The following is a 25,062-nucleotide window of genomic DNA, read 5'->3' on the forward strand; positions in this document are numbered from 1 at the left end:
GATTTATTATATTGTAATTTGACAGGTAAATGTTCTTTACAACAAGTCATCTTTGTTAGTTTAATTTTTTTTTTTTTTTTTTTTTGCGGTACGCAGGCCTCTCACTGCTGTTGGCCTCTCCTGTTGGCGGAGCACAGGCTCCAGGCGCGCAGGCCCAGCGGCCATGGCTCACGGGCCCAGCCGCTCCGCGGCATGTGGGATTTTCTGGACTGGGGCACAAACCCGTGTCCCCTGCATCGGCAGGCGGACTCCCAACCACTGCGCCACCAGGGAAGCCCTAGTTTAATATTTTTAATCAAAACACATAATTCTATAAGTTGCATAAATGATGGTGTTAAAGACTGTTTATATTTATGGTTAGGAAGAGCAGTATATTGCCTCATAATAGCAAAGAGTGTCTAATAGTCCTTTAAAAAAAATAATAATCTTTTTCCCCTAAACACTTTAATTTTTTTTTTTTTCCACACCGCGTGGCTTGCGGGATTTTAGTTCCCAACCAGGGACTGAACCCAGGCCTCTGGCGGTGGAAGTGCGGAGTCCTAACCACTGGACCGCCGGCAAGTTCCCTAATTATTTTATGAAGGGATATCATGCACAACTGTGTTGCTTGCACATGGCATAACTTCAAAAGGTGCAAATCACAAAGACTATGATATAAATGGTGCTCCCATGCAGTTTATAATTTTCTGTAATTTATGGTATGTAATGAACCTTATCTTCTCTAACTATTGCAGAAATCCCTTGGGGCAGATGGGCTAGATCTGGCTGCTGTTTGCCAACTTCACGTTGCAGGTACAGTCCAAAGAAATTTAGCAACTTGCCTGATGTCACACAATAACTCCTGATAGAGTCAGGCAAAAATGTAAATCAACTGATCCTTTGTCCTGAGTCCTTAAGGAGGCATGAAGAAAAATGATAAATTGACTTTTCACTTCATAGTTTGAAAAGCACTTTCACAGATATCTTTTCATTGCCAATTAACTATCAGTGCATGATAATGGGGGACTGGAGACAGAAATGACTCCTCTATCACCTGTGATTTTTCTCTTTATTACTCCTCCATATATGCGTTTATTTTAATTGTCTTACTACAGGCTGTCAGTTCAATTATATAATTTCCGTCATTTCCAACAGAACTATTTAAATTTCTTAATTTCCTAATAATATAACCTTCTCATGTGATTTGATCACCTAATCCATTCTTTTCACACTTAACATGAGGGTCTATTTCATCACATAAATATGTGTGTATAGTTTCTTTATTTTCATCTCTGTGCCTATTTCATATTGTACTCTTAATACTTCTCATTTATACTTTCTAATTTAACCCTATTATTTTGACATCTGCTCCTATAAATCTATAATTTTTTAAATGTATCTCCTTTGTTCCCTGTAAACCTGTAATATCTAGTATAGCAGCCACAAGGCACGTGTCTATATAAAATCAAATTACTTAAAATAAAAGATGCACTTCCTTTGTCATACCACACACAATTCAAATACTCAATAGCCACATGTGACTAGTGGTTACTGTATAATCTAGTACAGGTATAGAATAATTTTATTATCACAGAAAGGTCTATTAGACTCTTGTATACTAATTAGCCATCTGTTTTTCCTCAACCCATGCTCTTTTTCTTCTTGAGTTTTTCTCAGGCTTCATGAAGGTAGTTTCTTATCCAAATATTGTTTTTTATATATTTAAAATATGACTATAATGATGCTGCATCTTTTAATGTTATATAGAGACTTCAATTGCAAGGGTTTAAGTCAGAATATATCTCCCGTCAAGCAGTGGCATTGGCCCAATGGGAGGAACATGACATATTTCTTTGTGTTTTTTCCGATACATTTTTACATTTCTCACTTCTTTATCCGTTTGCCTAAAACAGCAGATTTACCTAAACGCTAACAGTGATTTCATTATTCATAGAATCGATTGGCAATGTTAATCATTAAGAGGAGAAATGATAAGAAAAACATTGCCTCTGCTAATGATAGTCTGATCTTGAGTAACACTTTAAAGCAATAAATATAAAAAGAGGGCCATAACATTTGAACTTAATGAAAACGAATGAAAAAATTAGTATTGCCCTTAATGCTTAATTATTCAGTGACAGCTGAGGCCTTGAACTTTTCATGAACCTTTCGATACAGGATTAGGGATTATTCATAGTGCTCAAGACTCAGTGAGATTCATCAACTAAAATATACCCTGCTCTAACCTAGGATGAAGGAAACTTTTCGTAAAACGTAACTGCCTGTAGACTTTTTGAAAATGATGAAATTTTAATAAGTGGACAGAAGACTCATCTTGGCAAAAACAAAATACAATTTCACACATTGGGAAAATACGCTGATACACTGGCATTCCTCTCTTAAGAAATGAAGTTTCTAAAATCACACTCTTTCAGAAGATACAGTTTAAAAAGTCACCAAGCCTTTTACGCTTTTACCCTCTGGTGTGATCTTCTCAAAAAATGAGCTTATGAAAGAAAATGGAGAAGATACCATAGAACAATTACCAGTCATGGCTCAGGGAACCGAACAAGGAAAAGTAGTCAGTATTATAAGATTATGGTGGATCATCATACATGGTTTCAGGGATTCCGAGTCATAGCCCATCGGGTTTTATGAGATTCAGTTTTCTATCCGCTCATTGATTACAATGAGTACATAAAAGTCAAGTGGAAGCACATACAAATGAGCCATAGAAGGGCTGGGAGAGCACCCACCACCTTATCAGTATGCAGGAGCTTAGAGTATACCCTTATTTAATTGCGCGGCTTCTGTGTAAATGCCAACCTATTTAACCATTTGTGTGCTTGGCAAAGGCAAAAGCGTTTTCTTAACAGTCAACACTTACCGTAGAGTAAAGGGAAGAAGTGCTGGAGACCAGTGATAATGAAGAGCCATGAACTGAAGAAAGCAAAAAAGAACAAGAGGTGAAGTAATGAAGTCTGCTCAGAACCACCAGACCTTTACTGAAGAGTGAAGAATAGGTGATTAAGGAAATAAAAATAACATAAGAATCTGAGAACAAGTCTGCTGTCATTTTTTAGAGATTGAAAATGTTGAGCCATGGAAAGGTCCCTAAAGTACCTCCTCCACCACATTACAGAGAAGAACTGACAAGTGCAAGCCCTTCTAGCATGCTTTGCACGTACTGAAAACTAGAGTAAACTCCCACATAATAAATAATCCGAAAATCGTGGACACCTAAAGTTGCCATGAAAGTTTAAACTTTAAAAAAACTTTATGTATTTTATTTAATTTCATTTTTATACAACAAAGATCCATTTTCAATTTTTTTCTCCATAAACTTTCAGGGAAACAAGCTCTTCCAACATTATCTGTGATGAGCTGATTATACCCATTCTAATGGAGAAGTATGGTTTCCTTCATAATTTTAGTAAAAGAAAGTACTTCTTATTTCAAGGTAGTGTCTCATTGAAATTAAGGATGGAAATTGCATACTGTCTTTTAGGCAGGTGCAACAAAATACCAATCTTAAACAATTAACAGAATGATTTATATTTCTGCAAGTCCAACGTACAATATTAAGCCCAAAAGGTGGATAAAATTGTGCTTAATCATATTTGTAGAAAAGTTCTTCCTCTTTTCATTGTGGGATAATATAAGGTTATTTCTGCTTACTCATCCATTAAATAAACATTAGTCAAACGCACACAATGTGACAGGCCCTTGCTAGATGCTGGGACTGTAAAATTGAATGCCACAATCCTAGGAGCCCAAAAAGTAGAAAGATACGTAACTAAAAAGATAATCACAACAGGGTCATATAAATACTATTAAGAGCAATGTTCTGGGTACTACAAAAGCACCTGGGGGTGCTCACGACCTGGTCTGGAGAGGACCGGGAAAAGTGTGTAGGATAGAGGCAGTTGGGATGAAAATAAAGGGATGATTTTGAGAGACACCAGGAAGAACCTCTTTAAAAATGATGTGGGTCAAAAGCGGAATAAAGGACGGCTCCCAGAGTCCTAGCTTGAGCAAATCACTCTGTGAGGTGTGAAAAATGCTAGTCATCTTTAAACAAAAGCACATTCTTTCAACTTCTAATAACACTGGTGTGAACTTAGACTGTTAGCATATGGTGCATCAGTAGGAAGGTGGACGATGAATCAGGAGATCGCATTTTTAGCCTTTTTCTGCTGCTTAGGTCTATAACCTTAAAGTTTGTGGCTCAGTTTCCTCATCTTTCACCGTGAGCACTGGGCAGGGAATCAATAAAGTCCCTTACATTTCCTGTCCAACAATTCCTTTATTTTAGAGCATAATTTAAGAATTATAATAATTCAGTATTCAATGTATAGACATCAAAAAGCCATCTCGCCCACTGGGGCTGGCTTTCAACAGTTCAGATTATTTAATTCTCATACATGGAAGGCCAGAATTTCCCAGCATATAAAGAGCATTTGCTCTGTCAATGAAGCACCCTAGAAAGCCATCAGTATGCTTAGCAAATAATTTTTCCAGTATTATAAGAGGCCTGTCTGTGAAAGAACCATTTCAGAAAGGTGATGACTTTACATTTCAGATTAATTACATTTTGTCTACACTTGAAGCAATCAGCAGACCCTCAGGGTAGAATTCACTACCTGTCATGGTGAATTCAGTGGTTTGGTTAATATCCCAAAAGGCAGTGGCAACTACGGTCAACTGATTTAGTGCCAGCGTGTCAAATAAATGTACAGCGGTGACCTGAAAACCAGGAGTCAACTTTCACAGCTACCTCAATTACAGTCAGAAGATACTTTAAATAGGAAGGTAGGAAGGGGAAAGAGAAGGGAACAGAACTATTCTTGACTCTGTTTTCATCCTTAGAAATTACACATATAGAAATCAGGACTAATAAAGTTACAAAACTAGCTCATGTTCATACCACAGATAAGTGGATGACCAGAGGTTTAAACCCTTGGTATGCTTCAAGATCTAGAGTCCCTTTTTTTATACAGACTTACTAAGGACTAGGATAGTAGGGCTGATTACACGTCTGATTTTATTCTAATCTATTTGAACTTCTCTGTTTACCTCTATTTTATCCTTAGCTGATATGCTTTATAATATGTGTGCCACAATTTTCCTGTGTGGGTACTTAAAAATCATTCATTAAATCAAAGAAGAAAATCTCTCAAATGTTGTCATCAAGTTTGACATTTGAGGTTATACAGTTTAGAAAATTACGTACATTTGAAAATCAATTAAGCCTCCTGAGTTTTTCAAAGAGTTTTTGTTATAAAGTATTCATGTAGAACTTTACAACTACAAAGACATTTATTAGGTCAGGTGAGAATCTTAATGTAATGGATAAGGAAATGTAACTTATAAAGCAAAAAGCAGGCCCAATATGAATTCTAAGATAATATGATAATAAAAACTAACACCAGAGGGAGTTTCTGAGAATAAAAGTCGGCAGCTTGTGGTTGTTTCATAAGAGAATTTTTTCTGGTTTATGTATCTTTTATGGTTTTTAAACTGAGGTGTCAAACAAAACAGTCACTTGGATATTTGGCACACCAGGGTAAATAGTCTCTAAAATTACACAGATTTCTGTATGAGAACACCAGACTTACTCTGAACTGCTCTATAGCCAAGTATTAATCGAAACAATTTCTGGCATATTTCCAAATACAGAAAGAAACAGAAGCTAATGCAGACTAAAATTTCTTCAAGCTTCAGGGCTCCCAAGTGAGAGTTATACTTATTTACTTTGTTGAGGGAATCCTTGTGATGTGAGTGTAGTTTTCATGTCTGAGTTAACTAAAGTAACTTCATCTTTATTTCCCCTGATGCCTACCTTCTTCCATGCTGTCCCTGAATGAGCCTGAATGGCTGATGGCCCGTGGCCTCTCCTCCAGAGATGTGGCACTCCCACAAAGCTGGGAGTCGTCGTAGAGATCGAAGGATGAGTCTTGGGCTGGGATGCTGTTTGAGCGCAACATGCTGGGCCCAGGAAGGTTAAATTGAGACAGATTTGTCGGGCTCACTGAAAAACAAAGCACACACGGCCTATTATTCTGGGATGTCTGCCTCTGAAATTTTCAATAGCAGTTACAGTGGAGTCCTCTTTTTTTCTAGCACTTTCATGGCAAGCAGTATGTCCATTTTTAAAGCAGTATTAAACAAAACCATCGAGTCACCTCTACTGTTTTTTGCTAGAAATAACATGGTATTTCCTGCTGCTCATTATGAAGAAAAGATTGTGTTCCTAGAAGCTGCACATTTCTTTTTAGAGAAAAATAGATGACTTTAATGGGGAAAGCAAAAATAGAAAGGAATATAAAACACAAGAAATTTAAATTTCCCAGGAAGAAACGTTTGAAGCTTCCAACCAAAGACTTTCAGTCATTTTGAGTTCTAAATTTTTGGCAGTTCATAATCAGTACCATCATTATTATCAAAGTTAGGTTATAATAGAGGCAAATAAAAATGAAATATAATCTAATGTATGTGGTATCTATAGCTCATCGTGAGGTTAATCACATAAAACTACTTTCTACTGTGTCTAAGATGAGAATGTCACGGTGAGACTGTCAAAAGTCATAAACTTGTTTTTCCAAAGCAGTACCTTAAGTCTGTAATTTGGAATGTGAATTTATTTACCTAGTGCTTATTGCCAAATAGTTCTAATGACACTCAACTTTTTAGGCCAACTGATAATCATCAATTTAAAGAAAGATGTGGTTGACTGAATATGCTATTTTTTCCTGTGACACAGAGACTACATTTCTTAATGTAATTACTGGATCTCAGAACAAACTAAAATAGGAGGAGTACATACTATGAGATAACTTAAGGAGATTATCTCCTATTTGCCAGGCACTGTGCTGGATACTTTACAGGTATTAATGAATCAATCCACAGACCAACTCTGATACAGCTAGCTATGAATTACAGTAAAAAAAGACCAAGAAAAGAAATAAAAAACCTAAGAACTGTACCTATGTGTGCATATGTGACACATAATAAAGAAAGAAAGAAACTGGGGATTTGCAAAGTCCCCAATCCATTGGAAGGAGGGAAGAAAGGATGGAAAGAAGGAAAGAAAGAAGAAAAGAAGAGAGAGCAAGAGAGTAAGAGAGAGAGATCTTTCAGGCACATGCCTTCAGTCAGCAGTGACAATCAATCTGATTGCTGAGGACAGCCAAAAGATACTCCAAAGGACATTCTAGACTTGAATGTTTATGTTTAAGGTATCTGGATTGGGGTAAATCAGACTCTTCTAGGTCCACAGTATGAATTGACTTTTTGCTAAATAAATGAAGTATTCAATGCAATGAAGTACATCATTTTAGTATATGTATATAGAGGTTAGAAAGACATTTCATTCATTGTTTGGCTTTGCATAATTCTTACAGAATGGTTGCAGAGATATCCAAGTAAGTATCCTTCTATAATTTTAAAACATAACAATTAGCTCATTCAAAGTGAAATAGTAATGAGGATTAGGGTAGATTTTAAAAGGAATAGTTTGTATTTATAAGCACTTCTGATAGCTTCTCCATTGGAAATATATTCATTTTATTTAAGAATGTTCAATTAAGTTAAAATCTATGACGGGTTTGCTTTTTTGTTATTGTGGTTGAATAGAAAGATAAATATGGCAAGATCCCTGGCTTCAAGAGTGACCTCTAGGGGAGGTGACTGAAAGGTAGAGAAATTAATAACATAGAACAGACTGAGAAAAGTTATGCAATAGAAGACAAAAGTATGACAGACAGAGAATTTTTGTAATGGGACACAAATTAGTACAGGGCTTCTAGTGGTGGCTTTGCTTTCCATTTGCTTTAGGCAAATACCTCCATTTCTACCCTTCAGTTTCTTCATGAATTAAAAAATAAAAATGGCAGAATAAATGGCCTCTAAGACCCATTCAAAGCCAGGAGAAGACATGTAAACATTTCTAACAGGACAGATATAGATGTGACTATGTATTAGGGAAAAGAGGACTACTGACTTTGTCTTAAGCTATATATCATACCAAAGCCACTGTTTTTATTAAATTATATGTTTATTTGTAATGATTTGAGAATAGGAACTGACAGAAATATGGAGTGGGTTTTTAAATACCTCCAAGTTGCCCCCTGACTTTGCTGCCACATCTAGACACATCAGTTAGTGAGTTTATGATGTTGTTTTAATAAGAGTTGTCATATGTAACGTAATTTTAATTTATTTTGTGGAATTTGGGAATATAACTGGGAACTAGGTGGAGATTCAAGAAATGTTTATTTGATCATTTAAAGAACTTCAAAAGTGTGATATATCTAGATTTAGGTAGTTTCTGTCATTGGTGGGTTTAGAGGAGAAGCTAGAGCTGTCATTAGAATTTACATAATAGATGCACGATTGAACCAGATGTAGGTCTCTTCCAATTCTGAGATTCTATTCTTCCATAAGTATAGAAGAAAGGGCTTAATTCTGAATGGCTTGAAGGGTGAATATGGAGAGGGGAGTAGAAGGACATTCGAGATAGAGGGACCTTTGGGAGTAAAGCAAAGAAACTTCCTATACAAAGGTGTTTAAACATCACTCTGTATGAAAAAGGGTCCATCAAATATACAGAATTTGAAAGTGACAGGTTGATAATAATGCTTCTACATGGTAACCCTTGAGGCAAGGTGAAAAATGAATCTGAGCAATTATCACTCGTGGGACTATGACAATGAGTCTCACTAGGTTATGGGATGCCTCACAAGGGCTGTGACCAATAGTAAATGAAACTGCATCCAATAATTTATTATTTTTTATATAAATATATTCTGTTATGCTTTCTTGGGTAGGAATGGTTTCTAACATAGCTATCATGCCAGAAACTATATACAAACCAGAGTTTACTTTGGCAGTAGCTCACAGTAGTCTACTAATAATGACATAATAGTAGTGATCTTAAATTTTAAATGTTTGTTATATATACATGATTTTTACAGTAATATTTCTAAAAATTTTATGTCTTGATATATTTTAATGGGTAAGGATAAAAAAACATGGACACTGCAACTCTTGAATGTTAGTAATAATCACTTATCTTACTGATCATTCAGAAAAAATAATGATCAAATTGAAAACAAGTGATGACCAAAGTAAAATGTAGGACAATGCTATCCATATTCAAATTAAAGAGCTACATTTGATATATTTTTTAAATTTAATAATAAAGTAACTCTTATATATGACTGCATTTTAATAGTATCTACTTTCTTACCCAATAATTATAAGTTCCAGTGATCTGGAAATACAACCCAAATTCTCTAAAAGTAATTTTCATGATTTTAAAATTAGTCATCGTTTTTACTTGTAAAATAATACAACATAGAGATCTCAGAACACCTGATTTGAATCCACATATCCTTATAAAATATGGCTAGGCACATGAGAGTGTGTTGACATGTATGGGAAGATCTTTCTTCATAAGTCCCACTGGGTGAAAATGTTGAGATTTGAGTAGAGGCAGTAAGATCAATTTGAAATCTACTGCAATTGTCTCTGACAGTGTAAGACATCTCTTTCCAATAAAAACGATGATGTAGCAGAGTCCACCAAGTCTGATAATCTCCTGTGTCTTTGCACACATTAGTCATGCCTCACAATATAACCTAGGTATTATGAAGCCATTCAACAGATGAGAAAGTTGAGGTTAAATGACTTGCTAAGATCAGACATAGTAAGTAGTGAGTTTTTTTTCTTCTCAAAGAAAGATGGACTAGATAGAGTCAGAATAACAACAATGGGAAAATAATGGAGTGGGGACTCAAATACTCAAATTAATGTCAAGTAATGAAAAGACTGACAGGAGACATGAGATACCCAGCAAACTTAGCAAACTAGGTGACATGGGTTTGATTCCAATGTTGCATAAAATTAGATTTTGTTTCATATGTCTATGACTCTATCAAAACATTTTTATTTCATTTTTTGAAGTCAAAGTTTTAAGCTTCCTGCTGTGTTTTATAACTACAACTCAAAGTAAAAGTTATACCATTCTTTGCCATTATGAGGCAAAAAAGTCTCATCATTGTGCAGGTTTAGCAACAAAAACTTGGTGTTTGATAGATATTCATTAGTGCATGTGGAACCATGACCAAAATAGTTGTTTTTTTCATTGCCAAAAGCTCTATTCTGTATAGCAGGAATAGTTACAATAGAAGAGAAATAGCTTTGACTATCCCTACAGGGTGGAAAGTTGAAAAGCCCAAATTATTAAAGAATTTGGACAATCTGTTGGTCTATCATTACAAAAAAACTTCTCAAGTGAAAAGAGAAAAAAATGATACTATTTTATATGTGACTTTATAGAAAAGAAATCTATTTTTAAAAGCATTGGATCCATTAAATGATAACTGTCATGTTTAGACTTTATTTCGCCACTTTCCCTGTGTTTTCTATGACATTTACACAAATGATTTTATATTTCATACAAATTATGCTAAACAAAAGTAATCCAATGGCTCAAATAGTCATTTCTTTTCAGTGCATTTATCCAAAAATGTTCACAGGTTATTATCTTAATAGGAATTCTCATATGCATTTTAAGGAGAGTTTTAACTTTAAAATGATCAAAGAAGTGATCGTGGAGTCATGGAATCACATATTTTTCTTCTTCCTAATTATTTCTATTTTCTACAAAAAGATAATTCATGTTCTTATAAGGATTAAAAAAAATTAAACAGAAAGTAAGGAGGTGTTTTACTGGTTTTTAAGAGGACTCTGAGAAAACCCCTAGACTTAAAGTCAGATGTTCTGGTATCAATTACTGCCTCTGCCTCTTACAAGGGGTGAGCCTTTTTTTCTTTTTTTTTTTAAGTCAAATAATCTCTTTTTGCCTCTGGATCTTAGACTATAAAATAACAACAGTATTGCCTATGTCAACTTGTTGTCATGAGCAATAAACTGCATAATGTTTGGAAATTATTTTGTGGACAGTAAGCATACAAATAAAAGGTACTGTGAAGGTGTCTTTAACTCCTCTTTAAATGAACCATTCTTATGGAGAGATGCCAGGGCTCCTGGGAGAGTAGGTGGTGAAAGGAACAAGATGAAACTGATGTTTTAGAATATTTTACCCAAGTTGGAAAAGTGGTATTTTCCCGTTGCCGAAGATGACATGGCAGAAGGGGAGACCAGGGGCGACTGATTGCCAGTGTCCTGCAGCCCTCCAGTAGAATGGGAGCGTAACCACTCTTTGCCCTCTTCTTGGTTGGCCTGCCGAGATGACGGGGTATATCTGCAAAACAGCACAGCTAAGACACTTCAGCACATCTGCAAGGGCAAGGCAATATTGAGACGAGAAAACAATTGAGAGGAGCTTACTAGTCAGACTGAGCAACATTCTCAAACAGATTGAATCTAATTAAAATTGCTTAGCTCTTCCAGATGATTTGACACCATCTGTTTGAATCTCACAGGAAAAAAAATAAAGGATTTTGAAAAGAAAGTTATGCTTCTGTGAGATATGTAGCTGAAAATCATAAGCAGTGAGCAGACAGCCAGGTTAATTGAGAAGGGCTCAAAAGCACAGTGTTTAGAAGGATATGAAGAAGGTGAAAAACAGACTAAATATGGTGGACAGTAGTAGGCCAGAAGCCAAGGGAATTGCAGTGATGCTCACAGGAAGACATAGGAAATAGAACACAAATTGACAGATCATTTTTAAAAAAAAAAGGAAAAACACTTTTTTGGTTAAAATGCCACTTGACACCACGTCTGGATCTTTTTTTTAAAAATGGAGAGAGAAATGGACTTCCTTTATTGGAAAATAAATTTCTGGAATGAAATCTTAGAATGGAATAATTGCAAGCTGTTTGCTCTTGCTAAGAATGTGGAGAGGAGGAGGATAACAGAGAAAGACCTATTTGGCCAGAATTCACTTTTACCAGAGTAAGTCAATTCTTAGAACCAAAGAGCAGTTGACTTATGTTCATATAGTGTTATATCTCTATTCATAGTTCCTTCCATATCTTCTCAGATAAAAGTGTACAGTAAAGGATGGCCATGCATTAAATTTTCATTTTATTTTTTAAGAGGAACGGAATAATTATTTTGATATTATGATGTAATACTAGACTAATTCATGTCTATATTGATCTGATAGCTACCAGCACTCCTGAAAAATAGAAAGTAAAGTTCTTCTGAGTTTTTACCAAAAGGATTCTTTAAAAATTATACCTTAATTACAGTATTTGTCATCTGACGATGAAAATATGTTTTCTTTGATTCAAATTAGAGCATCCTACAACTTTTCAACATTCACTGGCCACATCTGTAGACTATATGGGGCGAGGTTTTGCAAGCATATGCCTCCAAGATGCAAATGTTAGGAAAATTAAAATTTTGTTTTAATTTTCAGAAATGAGTTCTGAATTCAACTAAAAGTTGCTGCCCCCCAAATAATGGCTTTTACATTAGATTGAATTTACTGAGTTTTGGCCTCTAACAAAATCTCTACCTGAGGGCCATCTCACCAACTCCTCAGGCCAGAGAAAACATCAGGATTAAAAGTGATTTCATCCTCAATGTCAGGTGCTTCTTCGCAAACAAAAAAGGAAAGAGGTAAGGAGACAGCACAAAAAGTTTACGTAACAACAGAGAAAGGCAGCAATTGTGCTGAGAGAAATATATACCTTAGTCCCTTTTTGGGTAGTGTATTTCTGTCAAGCTGCATGCTGTTAAAACAAAGAAAACCCCTAAGGACATAATGTAAACAAAACTTTGAAATTACACATCCAACATAAATGGTTCTGTTTGAATTACACAAAATAAGTCTTTTTGTAACACATATTTAATGCTTAACTCATTGGAAAAGGCCAACCAAAGGAGACCAGATGTCCATTGTTGTGACACCTTCGATGATAATTTAGTGACAGGACTATGAGAAGATAGATTATATGTTAACATAATTCTCCTCTAGATTCTATTTACCTAGTCCTCTGGTAGTTTTTCCTTCCCCATGCAAATAACTAGACTTCTGCTATGATTTCACATGCAGGAGAATCATAGAGGAGGAAATAAGAAAGATCTTCTCTGCCTAAGTTAAAGTGACAACTTCCAATGGACAGAGAAGATATAAAACACCTTTTAATACTTATTTTTTGTATTTAAACAATCTTTAATAAAAATAAAGGCAGATGTAATCCCACTTACACATAAGAGAGGAAAAATAATACATAATATCTGCTTGAAATGTAATGTTTCTGGCATCATTTAAATATTTTAAGGAAATTAAATGACGCCACCTTTTAGAAATTATAAGTTAGCTGTTTAAAAGGCTATAAGTTTTCAGTTTCTATTTTTAAAAATTCCCATTTGGTCTTAGAAGGGGAAGAAAGAATGTGTCTGGAGAAAATGAGAAGTGGCCTTCCTAAAAATAAAGGAAGAGGGTGTCAACAACTAGGTGGGATAAGTCTAGGAATTTCTGTTATAATCTTTGATGTGGCTAAGCAAATAATAAAATTAATTTGAATTTGCAGAATGATACATCTCTTCCATTAGAACCTCAAGTGATCAAAATTAAATACACATGATATGCATAATGGGGATGATACAACATGAATGCAAACACATTGACTTGAAATTTAATCACTCAAAATCAAAGCTAAAATGTTTTCTTCTATGTGTACTCCATTATTTAGCACTGCAATAGAAAGCATCCAAAAGCATCATACAACTTTTACTTTATGTTTTGGGAATGTCCACATAGGGTAATTACTATATTATGTAGAGGCCAGTTCTAGCATACATCGTGACTATAGATGTGTTTTTAGTAGTGTAGATAAACCAACAAACAAAAAGGAATCATACTGAACAAATATGAGAGACCTCTAAATATAAACTACACAATGCTGAAACATTAATACAGTCATAAGCCATTTTAAAGATTATCTCTTTCATGTGTGCAAATTTATTCAATTTTAACATTTCAGAGTACATTGAAAATAGGCACTGTTTTGCCCATGTTATTAATTGTATAAACATTATGTGTTTGTATGATGCAGAGAATTTAATGAAAGAAAAATCAGAAAAAAATTTAAGTTTACCAATATAAGTTAAAACTTTAAGCAGAAATATCTGTTTGAATCTGGATATTAATGATTTTATAATATAGACAGTTTTCACAAACACTGAAAAGTCGAAAACTCTTACGCCTGCACAAGTGAAGGAGGAATTTTAACCAACAGTCTGAAGAAGACAGGCACTGTTTCAGTGCACGGTTATAAAGGCAGGGGAGCCAGGTCTGATAGTTAAAAACAAGCCAGAAAATTTAAAATTTGGCTACAACTTTAAATTATTTTTAAGGTTTGGTTTGGTCACAAAAAACAAAATGAACAAAACAAATGTGAACTATTAATAGCTATAACCAAAGGCCACCAATGACCTAGAGCAGTTAGAGGAAAAACTGTTAAAGAATTTGTTTGTTTGTTTATGATATTTTAATGAGGAGAAATTTAGACTAAAATTAAAATCTGAATGAGAAACTATTTAACAGTACTAGGATAATGAGTATCAATAAAGTCTTCTGAAATCGTAGAGAAACAGATAAGTCATGAACTTACATACATCTCTATTATATCTTTCTAATTACTTTGTCTTAAATATTACACTTTGGCACATTTTCTCTTAGGCATGGCTCTTTGGTTTCCTTGATGTTCCCAACATTCTGCGGACTTAATTATGATTAAGCCAGGATCTCTGACAGGATCTAATTTTCTCTTCAAGGGATCATAAAGTTCTTGGGTGTACTTTCAAGGATCAGAATAAATTGCTATTGCTTGCAAATTTGTTCGCAAGAAAGAAAAGGCACAATTTCTTATATCAAAAATTATTTCAATCTAGTAATCTATTGGAAGAAACTAATTAAATGTTTATATTATATAATATACCTATGAAGATAATTTGCTTTTCACAGTTTAATATTCATCAATATATTTTACTAAGAATCAAGGGTAGAACATTCATTTATTCAAAATTAATTTATTTAAAATTTATTTTAGAAAAATTATTTATCTGGCTATTTATAATACATCCATCTGTAAAACTGGTCTATTTCAAAGACTGAAAAAAAAAAAGATTTGCTTAAAGAGAATACATAACTGTATATTTAAAAAATATATATATATATATATATATATATATATATATATATATGTATATATACTGACTTCTGCTAAAATATAGATCAAAGCAAAATATTAACATTGCATTTATGTTGCATAAAACTCATCAATCTTAACATCCGGTTTTATTTGAGGGTTACTTGGTTACAGATAATTACTTGACCATTTTTCTGTATTTTTAATGTATCATCAATGCCGAAGAAGTAGGTTGATGGTTAAACGGTCAACTTGTTGCAGTCATATTCATGATTAAAAACTAATCAGTATCTTGGAGGTTGATTCTGGTTAACAAACAATAACCTATTTGCCGTGTGCTTAGTTTGAGGTGATATGTCAGCATCAATAATAGACTGAACAAAAGTTTGGGAAAGGTATCAGGCATTTTCAGTGACCAGTGGTGCTTTCACAAATAACTCAATTAAGATATACAGCCAAGACCATTTCTGAAAGCTTTAGGTGTGCCAAGAAACAAATAGCATTAAGTTCATCAGGAAAAAAGGGGCAGTTTTAAGACATGTGCCTGAGGGAAACAGTCAGTACCAAAATATCTGAGAAAGGATTTTTTAGGGAAGAGAATCTAGAGCCATTTTGGTCAACAGAGATGCTTTCTGGTAAGTATATTAGGCAAGGCATGCTTCATTAAGGTCTTCATTTTAAGTTTAGAAGAAAACAGTAATTCATTAAATCAATGAGAAACACCTTGTAATGTGGTTTATTTTTAAAGAGCCTACTAAAAATGTCACCAGTGTTTGTAATTTTCTCTAAGAATTCATATCTGACAACTGATCTTTCTTCCACTTCAACTAGGATTCCCAGTGATCCATTTGCTATTTTTCCATGGAAATACTAATAAAGCCAATTGAACATTTTACTCTGAGCATAATTGTAGAATCCATTTAAATTTGGTCTTTAAAAATGCTTAAATTATCCTAAGGAACTGTGCTGTCCTGGAGCTCAAGCCAAATCACTGACATGTCTTGAGAAAACATCATTCAATACATAAATACATGCTATGAATTTTATTTAAATTGCCTATTGGGTATATATGTATGCATTCATATTAAGAAACTAATTATTCAATTTTTTATGGATCCTTAATGGTTTTTTCCTTCTACAAACTTGGCAATGAGACCAAAGAAAAGGCCCAGCCAGTCTCATCAATCTGATGTCCCTCTGCAAAGTGGCACTCCCACTGAAATCAAGGGAATTGAGCAGGGTGTGGGGAGAGGTAGGTACAGTGCAGGGAGGAGGGGGTGAGGACTTCATCGACGCCTCCAGGAGAGCTCACCTTTCTGAGAGAGTAGATCTCACACTACCCGTTCTCATGAGCAGGCTCTGCACCTCGTGAGTGCCTGTGGTCAGTCCAGACAGGGAGCCGTGGTGGCTGAGGGGGAGGTCAATGGACTCAGAGCTCGTATGGAGGCTAGTCATGGACTGGTAACTTGGAGTGTCCTTGCTGCCAGCAGAGGAACTGCTGAGATTGGCAGCCCACACGAGACCACCTGATGTGAAAGAGTGAACCGATGCTGGGCTGGAAGCCAACGAGTGACTTAAGCTTATAACATCTGTAGTTAAGTCTGAGGGTTTATTGAAGAGAGGGCTGCTGCTGCCACTTAGCCCACCAGCACTGCCCATGCTGCCCGTACCAGACGACGGTGATTCCAGACTGCCTTGCCGCGCTAATGTGGTACTAGGACTGGGCATTACAGAGGAGGATTTCACACCCTCAGTATTAGGTGCAGAGGCAGATTTGCCACCTGCCTTGGCACCAAACAACCTAAAAGAAAAACAAATAACAACTTCAGTTGTTCCGAGAAACTAATATCCACATTTAATATTTAGGGTTACAGTACATAGAGCCAAGTGTGCTTTGGTGGACCGAGCTACCGAGCACTTCCTGTCTCTATGTTAATGAACTTGATAAGCTTGAACTTCTAGTGCCAAAAATCTCTCATATCGCCAAAAGGGTAAGTCGGTCCCGGGCTGCCACCCCAGTGGTGGGGGGACATGGGCCAAACAAAAGGAACTGTAAATCAAACATGAAAGTCCCTGGTTTTCACAATTAAGCGATCATGAGAATCTTTTGCAAAACTTAAATATTTGCACGTACTTGCTGCTACCTATTTACAGAACCATTATAATGAAACAACTTCTACGCATTCGGTATATAACATGTAAATTATTTTTCTTTTCTTTTTTTCTTTTCATTTTAAAGTTTATTCAAAATCTAAAAGGAATGCTTAAGGCAAGGTTTAGGGGTTATGTTGTATAGCTGGTGGCCTGATTGACTTTCAGAGAGCATTTGGTTAGAAACGATATTGGACACTGACAGCAACATGTTGGTTTGTCTGTATTTTCCCCAAGAAAGACCAAAGGGTTTTATGTCAGTTGCCAGTGCTATTCAAATACATATCTGTAATAGTGATTTGAAACACAGTTGGTGCTAAGTTAGACGCTGGAGTTTAGTTCAGAAAACATTTTAGTTTTGTAAATGAAGCAGATGATATAATCGAATTTATGTAAATATGGAAATAAAGTGACATGAAATAATGGCATAACGATGACTAATTAAGTTGCAGTGGAATCCATATTTCCTATAGTGAAACATTTTGTGACGAATATGAGAAATTGTTTCATAGGTAAAGGCCACTGGAGGGCACCACTGGCTTCTACTTAAGCAACAGAGATATTTACTCCCACTACTAGAGACTATTCTTTGCAACGCGAGGCAACATTTCAAAAAACCAGCTCTTCAGGACTAATATTGCTACTGAGAGATATAAAACCTCTAGGTTTTGCAAACAGCCATGTATCTGAGATTGCCTGAAATATAAAAGTAAATGGTTCAAGACCCTTGATATCTCCCAGATATCAAGATTCTTGGGTTAGTCAGTATAATAAAAACATTAAAAATACTTAACATGTCATGAAAGACAAATCATACTCTATCATTTCATAGATGAGGAAACAGACCCAGAGAGGTTTGACTATTTGTCCCAAGTCTTTCACTGTATGCATTTTCCTGCCACTTAAAACACATCAGTATTTAAAACAGTGATATCTCGAAGGAGAACTCTCAAGTTCTCGAACTTGAGTTCTCGAAGGAGAACTCAATACCAAAGACAGTCCCGGTGCAGAAACCAAGTCCTGCTGCTTATCAGAGTCATATCAAAGAAAGCTGATGAGGAGTTAGAAAACCTAGCCCATTTCTTAGTTATAATCCTGTATCAAACATCCAAAGTTTTTCAAATTCTGTCAATCATATCATACCTAGATTTTCATTCATATGTCAAGATATGGTACTATATACATCTGTCCATTGTGATCCAGTACTGTACAAGGAACACAACTTCATCCACACTCACGATCACCAGCTCATTAAGAGCCAGCAAGATAATATAGACACTAGAAATGAATACCAATAGTCATAAAGACCTATTAACGTTCTATTTTATTTTTAACTGTGGAAAGATTAAAATCTATGGAAATTTTGCAAGCTCCTGTTTTATCACTCCCCCTAGGTATTGCCATCTGCTTTTAAGTCTCTCATAAATGCTATTTGTGTTGCTAATATGACATGATAGTGAAACTACAAAGTTGAAGCATTTCTCAAAATGAGCGATATTTCTTTCACTAGCTATTTATATCATCAGCTTCATAAAACGCATTTTACTCAGAAACTGAATAAAACATTCTAAGATATACGTGTCATAGAATATATATACTTAGGACATATATGTTTAGGATATACATCTTTTATACGATAGGATATAGGACACACATATATCCTAAGATATAGCATTTTATATTTTCTCAGCATCATTTTATGCTTTCTTACCTTCGAAATGTAGGTGAGGCAATGTCAGGATACTTGGACCCTGGCTGCCTGAGCCCTTGTGTCCCACAGGCACTAGCAGACGTGGGGCTGGATTTGGGGGAACCAGACAAAGAAACACTCTCTGAATCTGAGACTGCTACTTTTTCCTTTTCCTTGTCTGTCTGGTTGACAGTGACGGGACTCGAGCGCCCTGAGGCGATCTTCGTGGGTTCTCTCAGTTTCGAGGTAGTGGCACCAGCTGACTTAGTGCTGACATTGGAATCTATACTGCTGGTGCTGGATCTGTGGCCACCTCGGCCGGGAATGCCACTGGTGCTGGATTTGGATGGGCGGGGCAAACTGCGGTATTGCAGGGAGGTCTTCGAGCTGACATGCAGCACAACATCATCCTGATTCTGTGAACCGTCCAAACTGGTTTTTCTCCCGGCATTTGACTTCCCACCAATGGCAGCAGATTTGGGGATTTTACCCAGTGTTGCTGAGCCACTTGTTATGGTGGCTCCACTGCTTGTGATCATGGCAGATGACCCTACTCCACTTGGCTTCTTAAATCCAAAAGAGCCAGTGGCCGTTGATCTTCCAATGCCCGAGGGGGGCTTTTTCCCCTCATCTCCACTGCTTTTTCCTGCGTCTGAAGGAGACCTCTGTAGAGTCGATCCTTTCAGGGGAGTTTTCCCTTTCTCAGAAGCTTTGGCATCATCAGTTTTCCCTAATGAGTGAAAAATACACAAATTTATGTGTCTGCACATTTTGATTTCACAATATTTCTTTAAACAAAGTGTAAGATGTAAATACATCTTTATATTACCTCAATTCCTAAATATTCACTGTTTTAGATTTAAATAGGCATGTCCTCTTAATACATTCAGAGGATTAACTACAAAGCTATAAAAATATGGCTGTTAGAGGAAAGTGACGAGAGATCAAGGAGATAAAAATGAAAACACCTATTTTTGCTATTTATTATTGCCTTAGATCTTGCAACTCCCTTCCTTTATAAAGATAGCACTTAATCTCATCAAACTAAGTGCTCAAAAAGGAATTCATTTGAATATCTCTGAGATGATTGTATTTGGAGTACCCTGTTGCATCAGTACTTCAGGTGGCACTATTTAAAATGAGGAACCATTTTTAAAATAGGGAGAGAGTCTTTTTTAAAAAAAAGGATAGTACAACTTGCACAATTCTTTCACTCCCTTTTTGCATCAAGTCTATTTCAGAAATGATGTTTCAAATCTCCAGCCTTCCAAGTAGCTTAGCATGACTGCTCTTTCTCTTAGACTTGGAAGTGAAACGTAGGGGCAGAGTTAACATACATATCCCAAACTTTCATAAGAAAGGCAGAATGAAGGCAATCTTATGTTTATTAATAAGTAGGCTTATTTTATTTCCACATGATCAGAAATGACTGTGGCAAAATAGACACTCACCAAATTATGAGGATGCCCTCTAGAGGATGCCTGGAATGTTACAGTCATGTGGATGCATATGACAAAGCATGTGAAAATTAGAAATTTAGCATGAAGAAAAATCTGATGTAATTAAGAAAAGCTACTATGAAAGACAAAAAGATCGAATGGAAACAATAAAACAATTTGGCATAACAGCTGCCAGATGACAAGCCTACCAGGGGTCTTGAGCGCACTGGTTCCAGCTTTTTGCCTAGGTGGTGCTCCTCCCTGGGCTGACATGCCTCTTCTCCAGGAGCCTGTCTGTGAAACAGACAGGGAGGCTTTCTGCCCTGCCTTCTCAGGGTCTTCAGGGAGCCCGGAGGAAACGCCCTTCCACTTGCCACCTCCATCCCCATGGCTATCAAAGTCCTCCTCTGTTTTTTTCACCTCCTCGGTACTATCCCAGGGCTCATCGGTTGCAGATCGTTTCTCTGAATCTGTCTTCAGCTATGAAGAAAATAGGACAGAAAAACTTTGTGCAGAAAAGTTTATCAAGTGTGAATTGGGCCCTGGAATGTCCTTTCAGATAACTGGTTAAAAAAAAAAAAGAAGCAGTGATTTGTATTTCAAAAGAGTTCTGAAGATGCCTCTATTTTTTTTAATCTGTCTTCATTTAAGTTTCCTTAATTTTAGCCCTATAATTCTCAATTACACATATTAGAGAATATCAGAAGAAATGTGTGCAGAAAACCCCAACTGAACACTCCAGAGAGGAAGGCACTTTATATGTCAAAGCTAACAAGGAAAAGTAAGACAAAATAAAACTTAATTACCTAATATTCATTCTCGATTCACCATTCACAAGAGATCCAGCAATGTGTCTCAGAGACCAGTATAAAATTAATCAGGAACTATCCAAAATTAGACTATTAAAATCATTTTTGGAGTTCTAGACACACATATTATTATAAAGACAGATATGGCAACATAAGGCTTTCTGGGTTAGACTGTGATCAACTGAAAAAATATATATACATAAGCTGCTTCAGTTTATGCAACTCCTTCAGATTAAGAGGTTGTGCTATGTTTTAATGCAATGCAACATAATTTGGGGGAAAATGTGGCAGAAGCCCTGGGGAAACAGAGAGGGCAATTCTCACCTGCATGTTCTTTCGGGACGGGGCAGTGGCGTTGGAGTAAGAGCTGACGGAAGATGTGGTGTTCAGGTCATCAGTGCTGATGTTATCCAGGGTGTCACTGAGGCCGCTGCTTACCGAGCTGCTGTCATCCCAGCTAAAGGCAAAACAGGCAGCAGTAATGAGCTAAGCACACGAGGCAAGATGCAAAAGTCACCCACACTCTCATTTAACGTGTGTCACGCGTTGGGAAGAGAATTCTTATTTTTTTAATCTCATGATGAAAAATGTGCACTTTCCATTTTTGGAAAATCATACTGCTAAGAACTGAGCGCAAACCTGAGAGTAATCTTATCGGAGGTTTGCTAAGAATCAGTGTCTAGAGCAGATCCAGGGGAATGTTTATAGAATGAATGAAAATACTGCTGCAAATACTGCATGGCATCAGGAAAGAACATTATCCATAACCTTTTTTTTCCCCTGAGAAGGCAATCAGGATTCACACAGCATGTAAGAATTCACCTGTTGTGTTAAAAATTAAAAACAAAACAAAACAAAACAACTGTGCTTTGGTCAGGAACCAGAAAATCATTCCTCATTCTTTCTCCTACCAATAACTACTCCCAATCATTTACCAAATCTTGAAGATTGAGACTTATTCTATCATATCATCCCTCCTGCCATTTCTGGCCTGGGCAACATACAATATTCTTTTATCTGGCCTTCAGTCTTTCTCAATAAGCTTCATCTGCTACATTTGGGTCAGTGCTTGAACGTTCACATCTGGCCATGTCATTTCCTTATGTACCACTCTTCAAAGACTTCTCTTTACCAAGGTAGTAGATTCCAAAATGTAATGCACCTGCCCTGCAAGGTGCACAAAGTAATCCCTTGGGGCATAAGAAAAATATCTGAAATTCTGAATATATCTGTTCTTAATCTAAAGAAGAAGAAGTAAAATAGGCTATATTAATATTCATGTGCAGGCTAACATAGGCACCCTCACTTAGTCAGTGTGTCAGAAGATGCAGAAGTAATGTAGGGTGAGCAGGGTCACCTGAATGAGGATGGGAGCTCCACAGGGTGAAGGGTTGAACCATGGTTCTCTCACTTCCTGGCTTGTTCTCAGTCTACTATGATACACTGCTGCTCACCTGCACTCTATTAATTGAATTCAGGTAAACTGGATACAGATATTAGATACAGACAAAAGTTCAGTCTCATAAAATAGACAAGTGGCTTTAAAAAAACCGCCTGCAAATAATCCACACACTGAAGAGAATATTTGTTAACGAAAGCACAAGCTAACCATAAAGGAATGGTAAACCGGTAACTTTTCCTACTCTGCTATGTGTACTTTATGAGTCTCACCATACATTCCAAATAAAAGTGATGTATTGAGATCATATAGCAAACCAACTAGAAAAGTAATTATCAAGAAGAAAATTTGAAATTTGAACTTATAGAAAATATTAATGATGCTCTCCCCCCAGGTTAGTATTTTGCTTGAGATATTAGCTACTGAGAGCTTAAAACATGATGACCAAACACATTTATAAATCATATTATTACCAATAATAATTGTATTTTTAATGACAGCAAAAGAGTATTTTGTACCACTGTAGCAAATACCTGCCATTTGCGGCTGCTCAAATCTTTTGAATATCTTCCCTACATCTTATTTTGATAATTTCCCACATTATGAGTCTTACCTTCCGAAGGTAGACTGCAAAAAACTCACATTTCCAGACTCCCTTATAGACAGATATGACATATAACAAAGGGCCTACAGAGTCACAAATGAGAAAATCTTCTGGCAAACACAGCAGCAGTCATTCAATTTTTCTCTTGTAAACACTGGCAGATATCAGGTCTCTAATTCCAAGGGTCAGAGGGAGGTGCCAAGCAGAGGAAGCAGTGATGCCCTAGAGCTATGGTTGGCTAAGCACCTACAAAGAGCCTGGTTCTCCAATCACCCCAATTACTCAGAGAGCCTTCTTATATCACTTCACCCCTTAAATTAGATAGTAGATTCTATAGTTTGCAACCAAGAACCTCTATCAATACATTCATAATTTTAAAAATATTATTTCTTCTTTAACCTATCTTTACATTTTTCATGTGTATATATGCAGTGTAATACATACATTATCTTCTCACAGGAACGCATGCATATAATCATAAAATTATAAACATACACACTCGGGCAATCACTAGTCTAAAGCAAAGTTCGGGCTCCTTTAAAAGACATACGAGGCTTTCCATTATGTGGCCCTAGCTTACCGCTTGAGCTTAAACTCTTTACATCACCTGCCTCACTTTGTGCACTCTGACTTAGAGCTGCATTCAATTCCCATCACTATCACATTATTTCCAACCTCTGTCTTCAATCAAGGCACCCCTGTGCATACCTGACTAACCCATACTTATCTTATAATGCAGTTCTAGCAGCCATCTTCTGGGAAGCCCCTTTTACTTGCCACTGTCGGGATGAATTAGGTAGCTTCCCCTCTGCACTGCCATAATACTATGCAGACTTATAGGACTGGATTTAGCACATTGTTTTATAAATCTATAAATATGTGTCAAAATGGACCATTAGCCTGTGAGTTTTCTAAGCACAGAACTGTGGAGTATTTTTCTTTTAATTTCTACTATTTATGGCAATGGCTGACATAAATGTTGAATGAATTCTCATGGTTTATTGAGATTAAAAGAAAGGCAGTTACAGAGGTAATCTTTCATAGTCACATGAAATGAATTTTTAAGAAATACTTACCACAATATATTCAGTACTCAAAGAGCAAAATTAAACAAAGAAGAAATTTTACCGTTTTTTAAAAATGAATATTTTTAAAGTAACTATTTCTCTGGAAAGGAAGATAGAATCAATATTTCTAATAATAGCGTTTACCAATGTAAATCCTAGCATTAGCGACTAAAAGTAAATGCATCAACTCTTACTAGAATTTTAAAAAATCAGTTGTTTTAAAACCATTTAAAGACTCAAATGAACACAATGACTTTGTAGTTAAAATGATATAAGTGAAAGAACCCAAAATAAGATAGAAAGTTTCAATCTCTTGAGAGAAAAATAAAAATATATCAAACTAACAAACATCATAGACATGAAGAACAAATTTCCAAATTTATCCTGGTGTAATGTAAAGCACAATGGATTCCTAAAGTTAAAGCCTTTCACTTGAGCCTGTTTTAGAGGGGCGTAGCTAGTATGTTCACTTAAACTTGCTATTCTGATCTCCCTATCTCACAGAGTAGTGTGGGAAGCAAATGAATCATTTATATGAACCATTTGATAATACTTTACATTTTTCCATCTCCTCAAACTGCTTTACCTCTAAGATCTCAAATTCTGCAATCTCATTTTTTGATCACAGTCTTCTACACTTCCACTGTATTACAGCATATATCACTTGTTACAATATAACCACTATTTTGGTGTTTTTCTATCTTCTTGGCCATAATCTGAATTACCTGAAGCCAGAGACTGTGTGACACTTATCTTTATAATTCTAGCATGCAACATGGTGTCAACTATTGAA

The 25,062-nt window shown here is 35.9% G+C and overlaps 1 protein-coding gene across 3 annotated transcripts in view; it reads right to left on the reverse strand.

The window, feature by feature from the left end:
• Positions 1 to 25,062, reverse strand: part of NAV3 (neuron navigator 3) — a 356,590-nt gene that overhangs the window by 65,740 nt on the left and 265,788 nt on the right. For all 3 annotated transcript variants that reach the window (XM_024736709.1, XM_024736708.1, XM_024736707.1), the window contains exons 13-20: positions 21,524 to 21,656; positions 20,600 to 20,870; positions 18,973 to 19,681; positions 16,423 to 16,911; positions 12,645 to 12,686; positions 11,088 to 11,248; positions 5,822 to 6,010; positions 2,867 to 2,919 (exon numbers count right to left, since the gene is read on the reverse strand). In XM_024736709.1, coding sequence (XP_024592477.1) covers positions 2,867 to 2,919; positions 5,822 to 6,010; positions 11,088 to 11,248; positions 12,645 to 12,686; positions 16,423 to 16,911; positions 18,973 to 19,681; positions 20,600 to 20,870; positions 21,524 to 21,656 — 2,047 coding nt within the window. The remainder of the gene's footprint in view (positions 1 to 2,866; positions 2,920 to 5,821; positions 6,011 to 11,087; positions 11,249 to 12,644; positions 12,687 to 16,422; positions 16,912 to 18,972; positions 19,682 to 20,599; positions 20,871 to 21,523; positions 21,657 to 25,062) is intronic.

The sequence above is a fragment of the Neophocaena asiaeorientalis genome, unplaced genomic scaffold, assembly GCF_003031525.2.
Source record: "Neophocaena asiaeorientalis asiaeorientalis breed wild unplaced genomic scaffold, Neophocaena_asiaeorientalis_V1.1 scaffold134, whole genome shotgun sequence".
Lineage (NCBI taxonomy): Eukaryota > Metazoa > Chordata > Mammalia > Artiodactyla > Phocoenidae > Neophocaena > Neophocaena asiaeorientalis.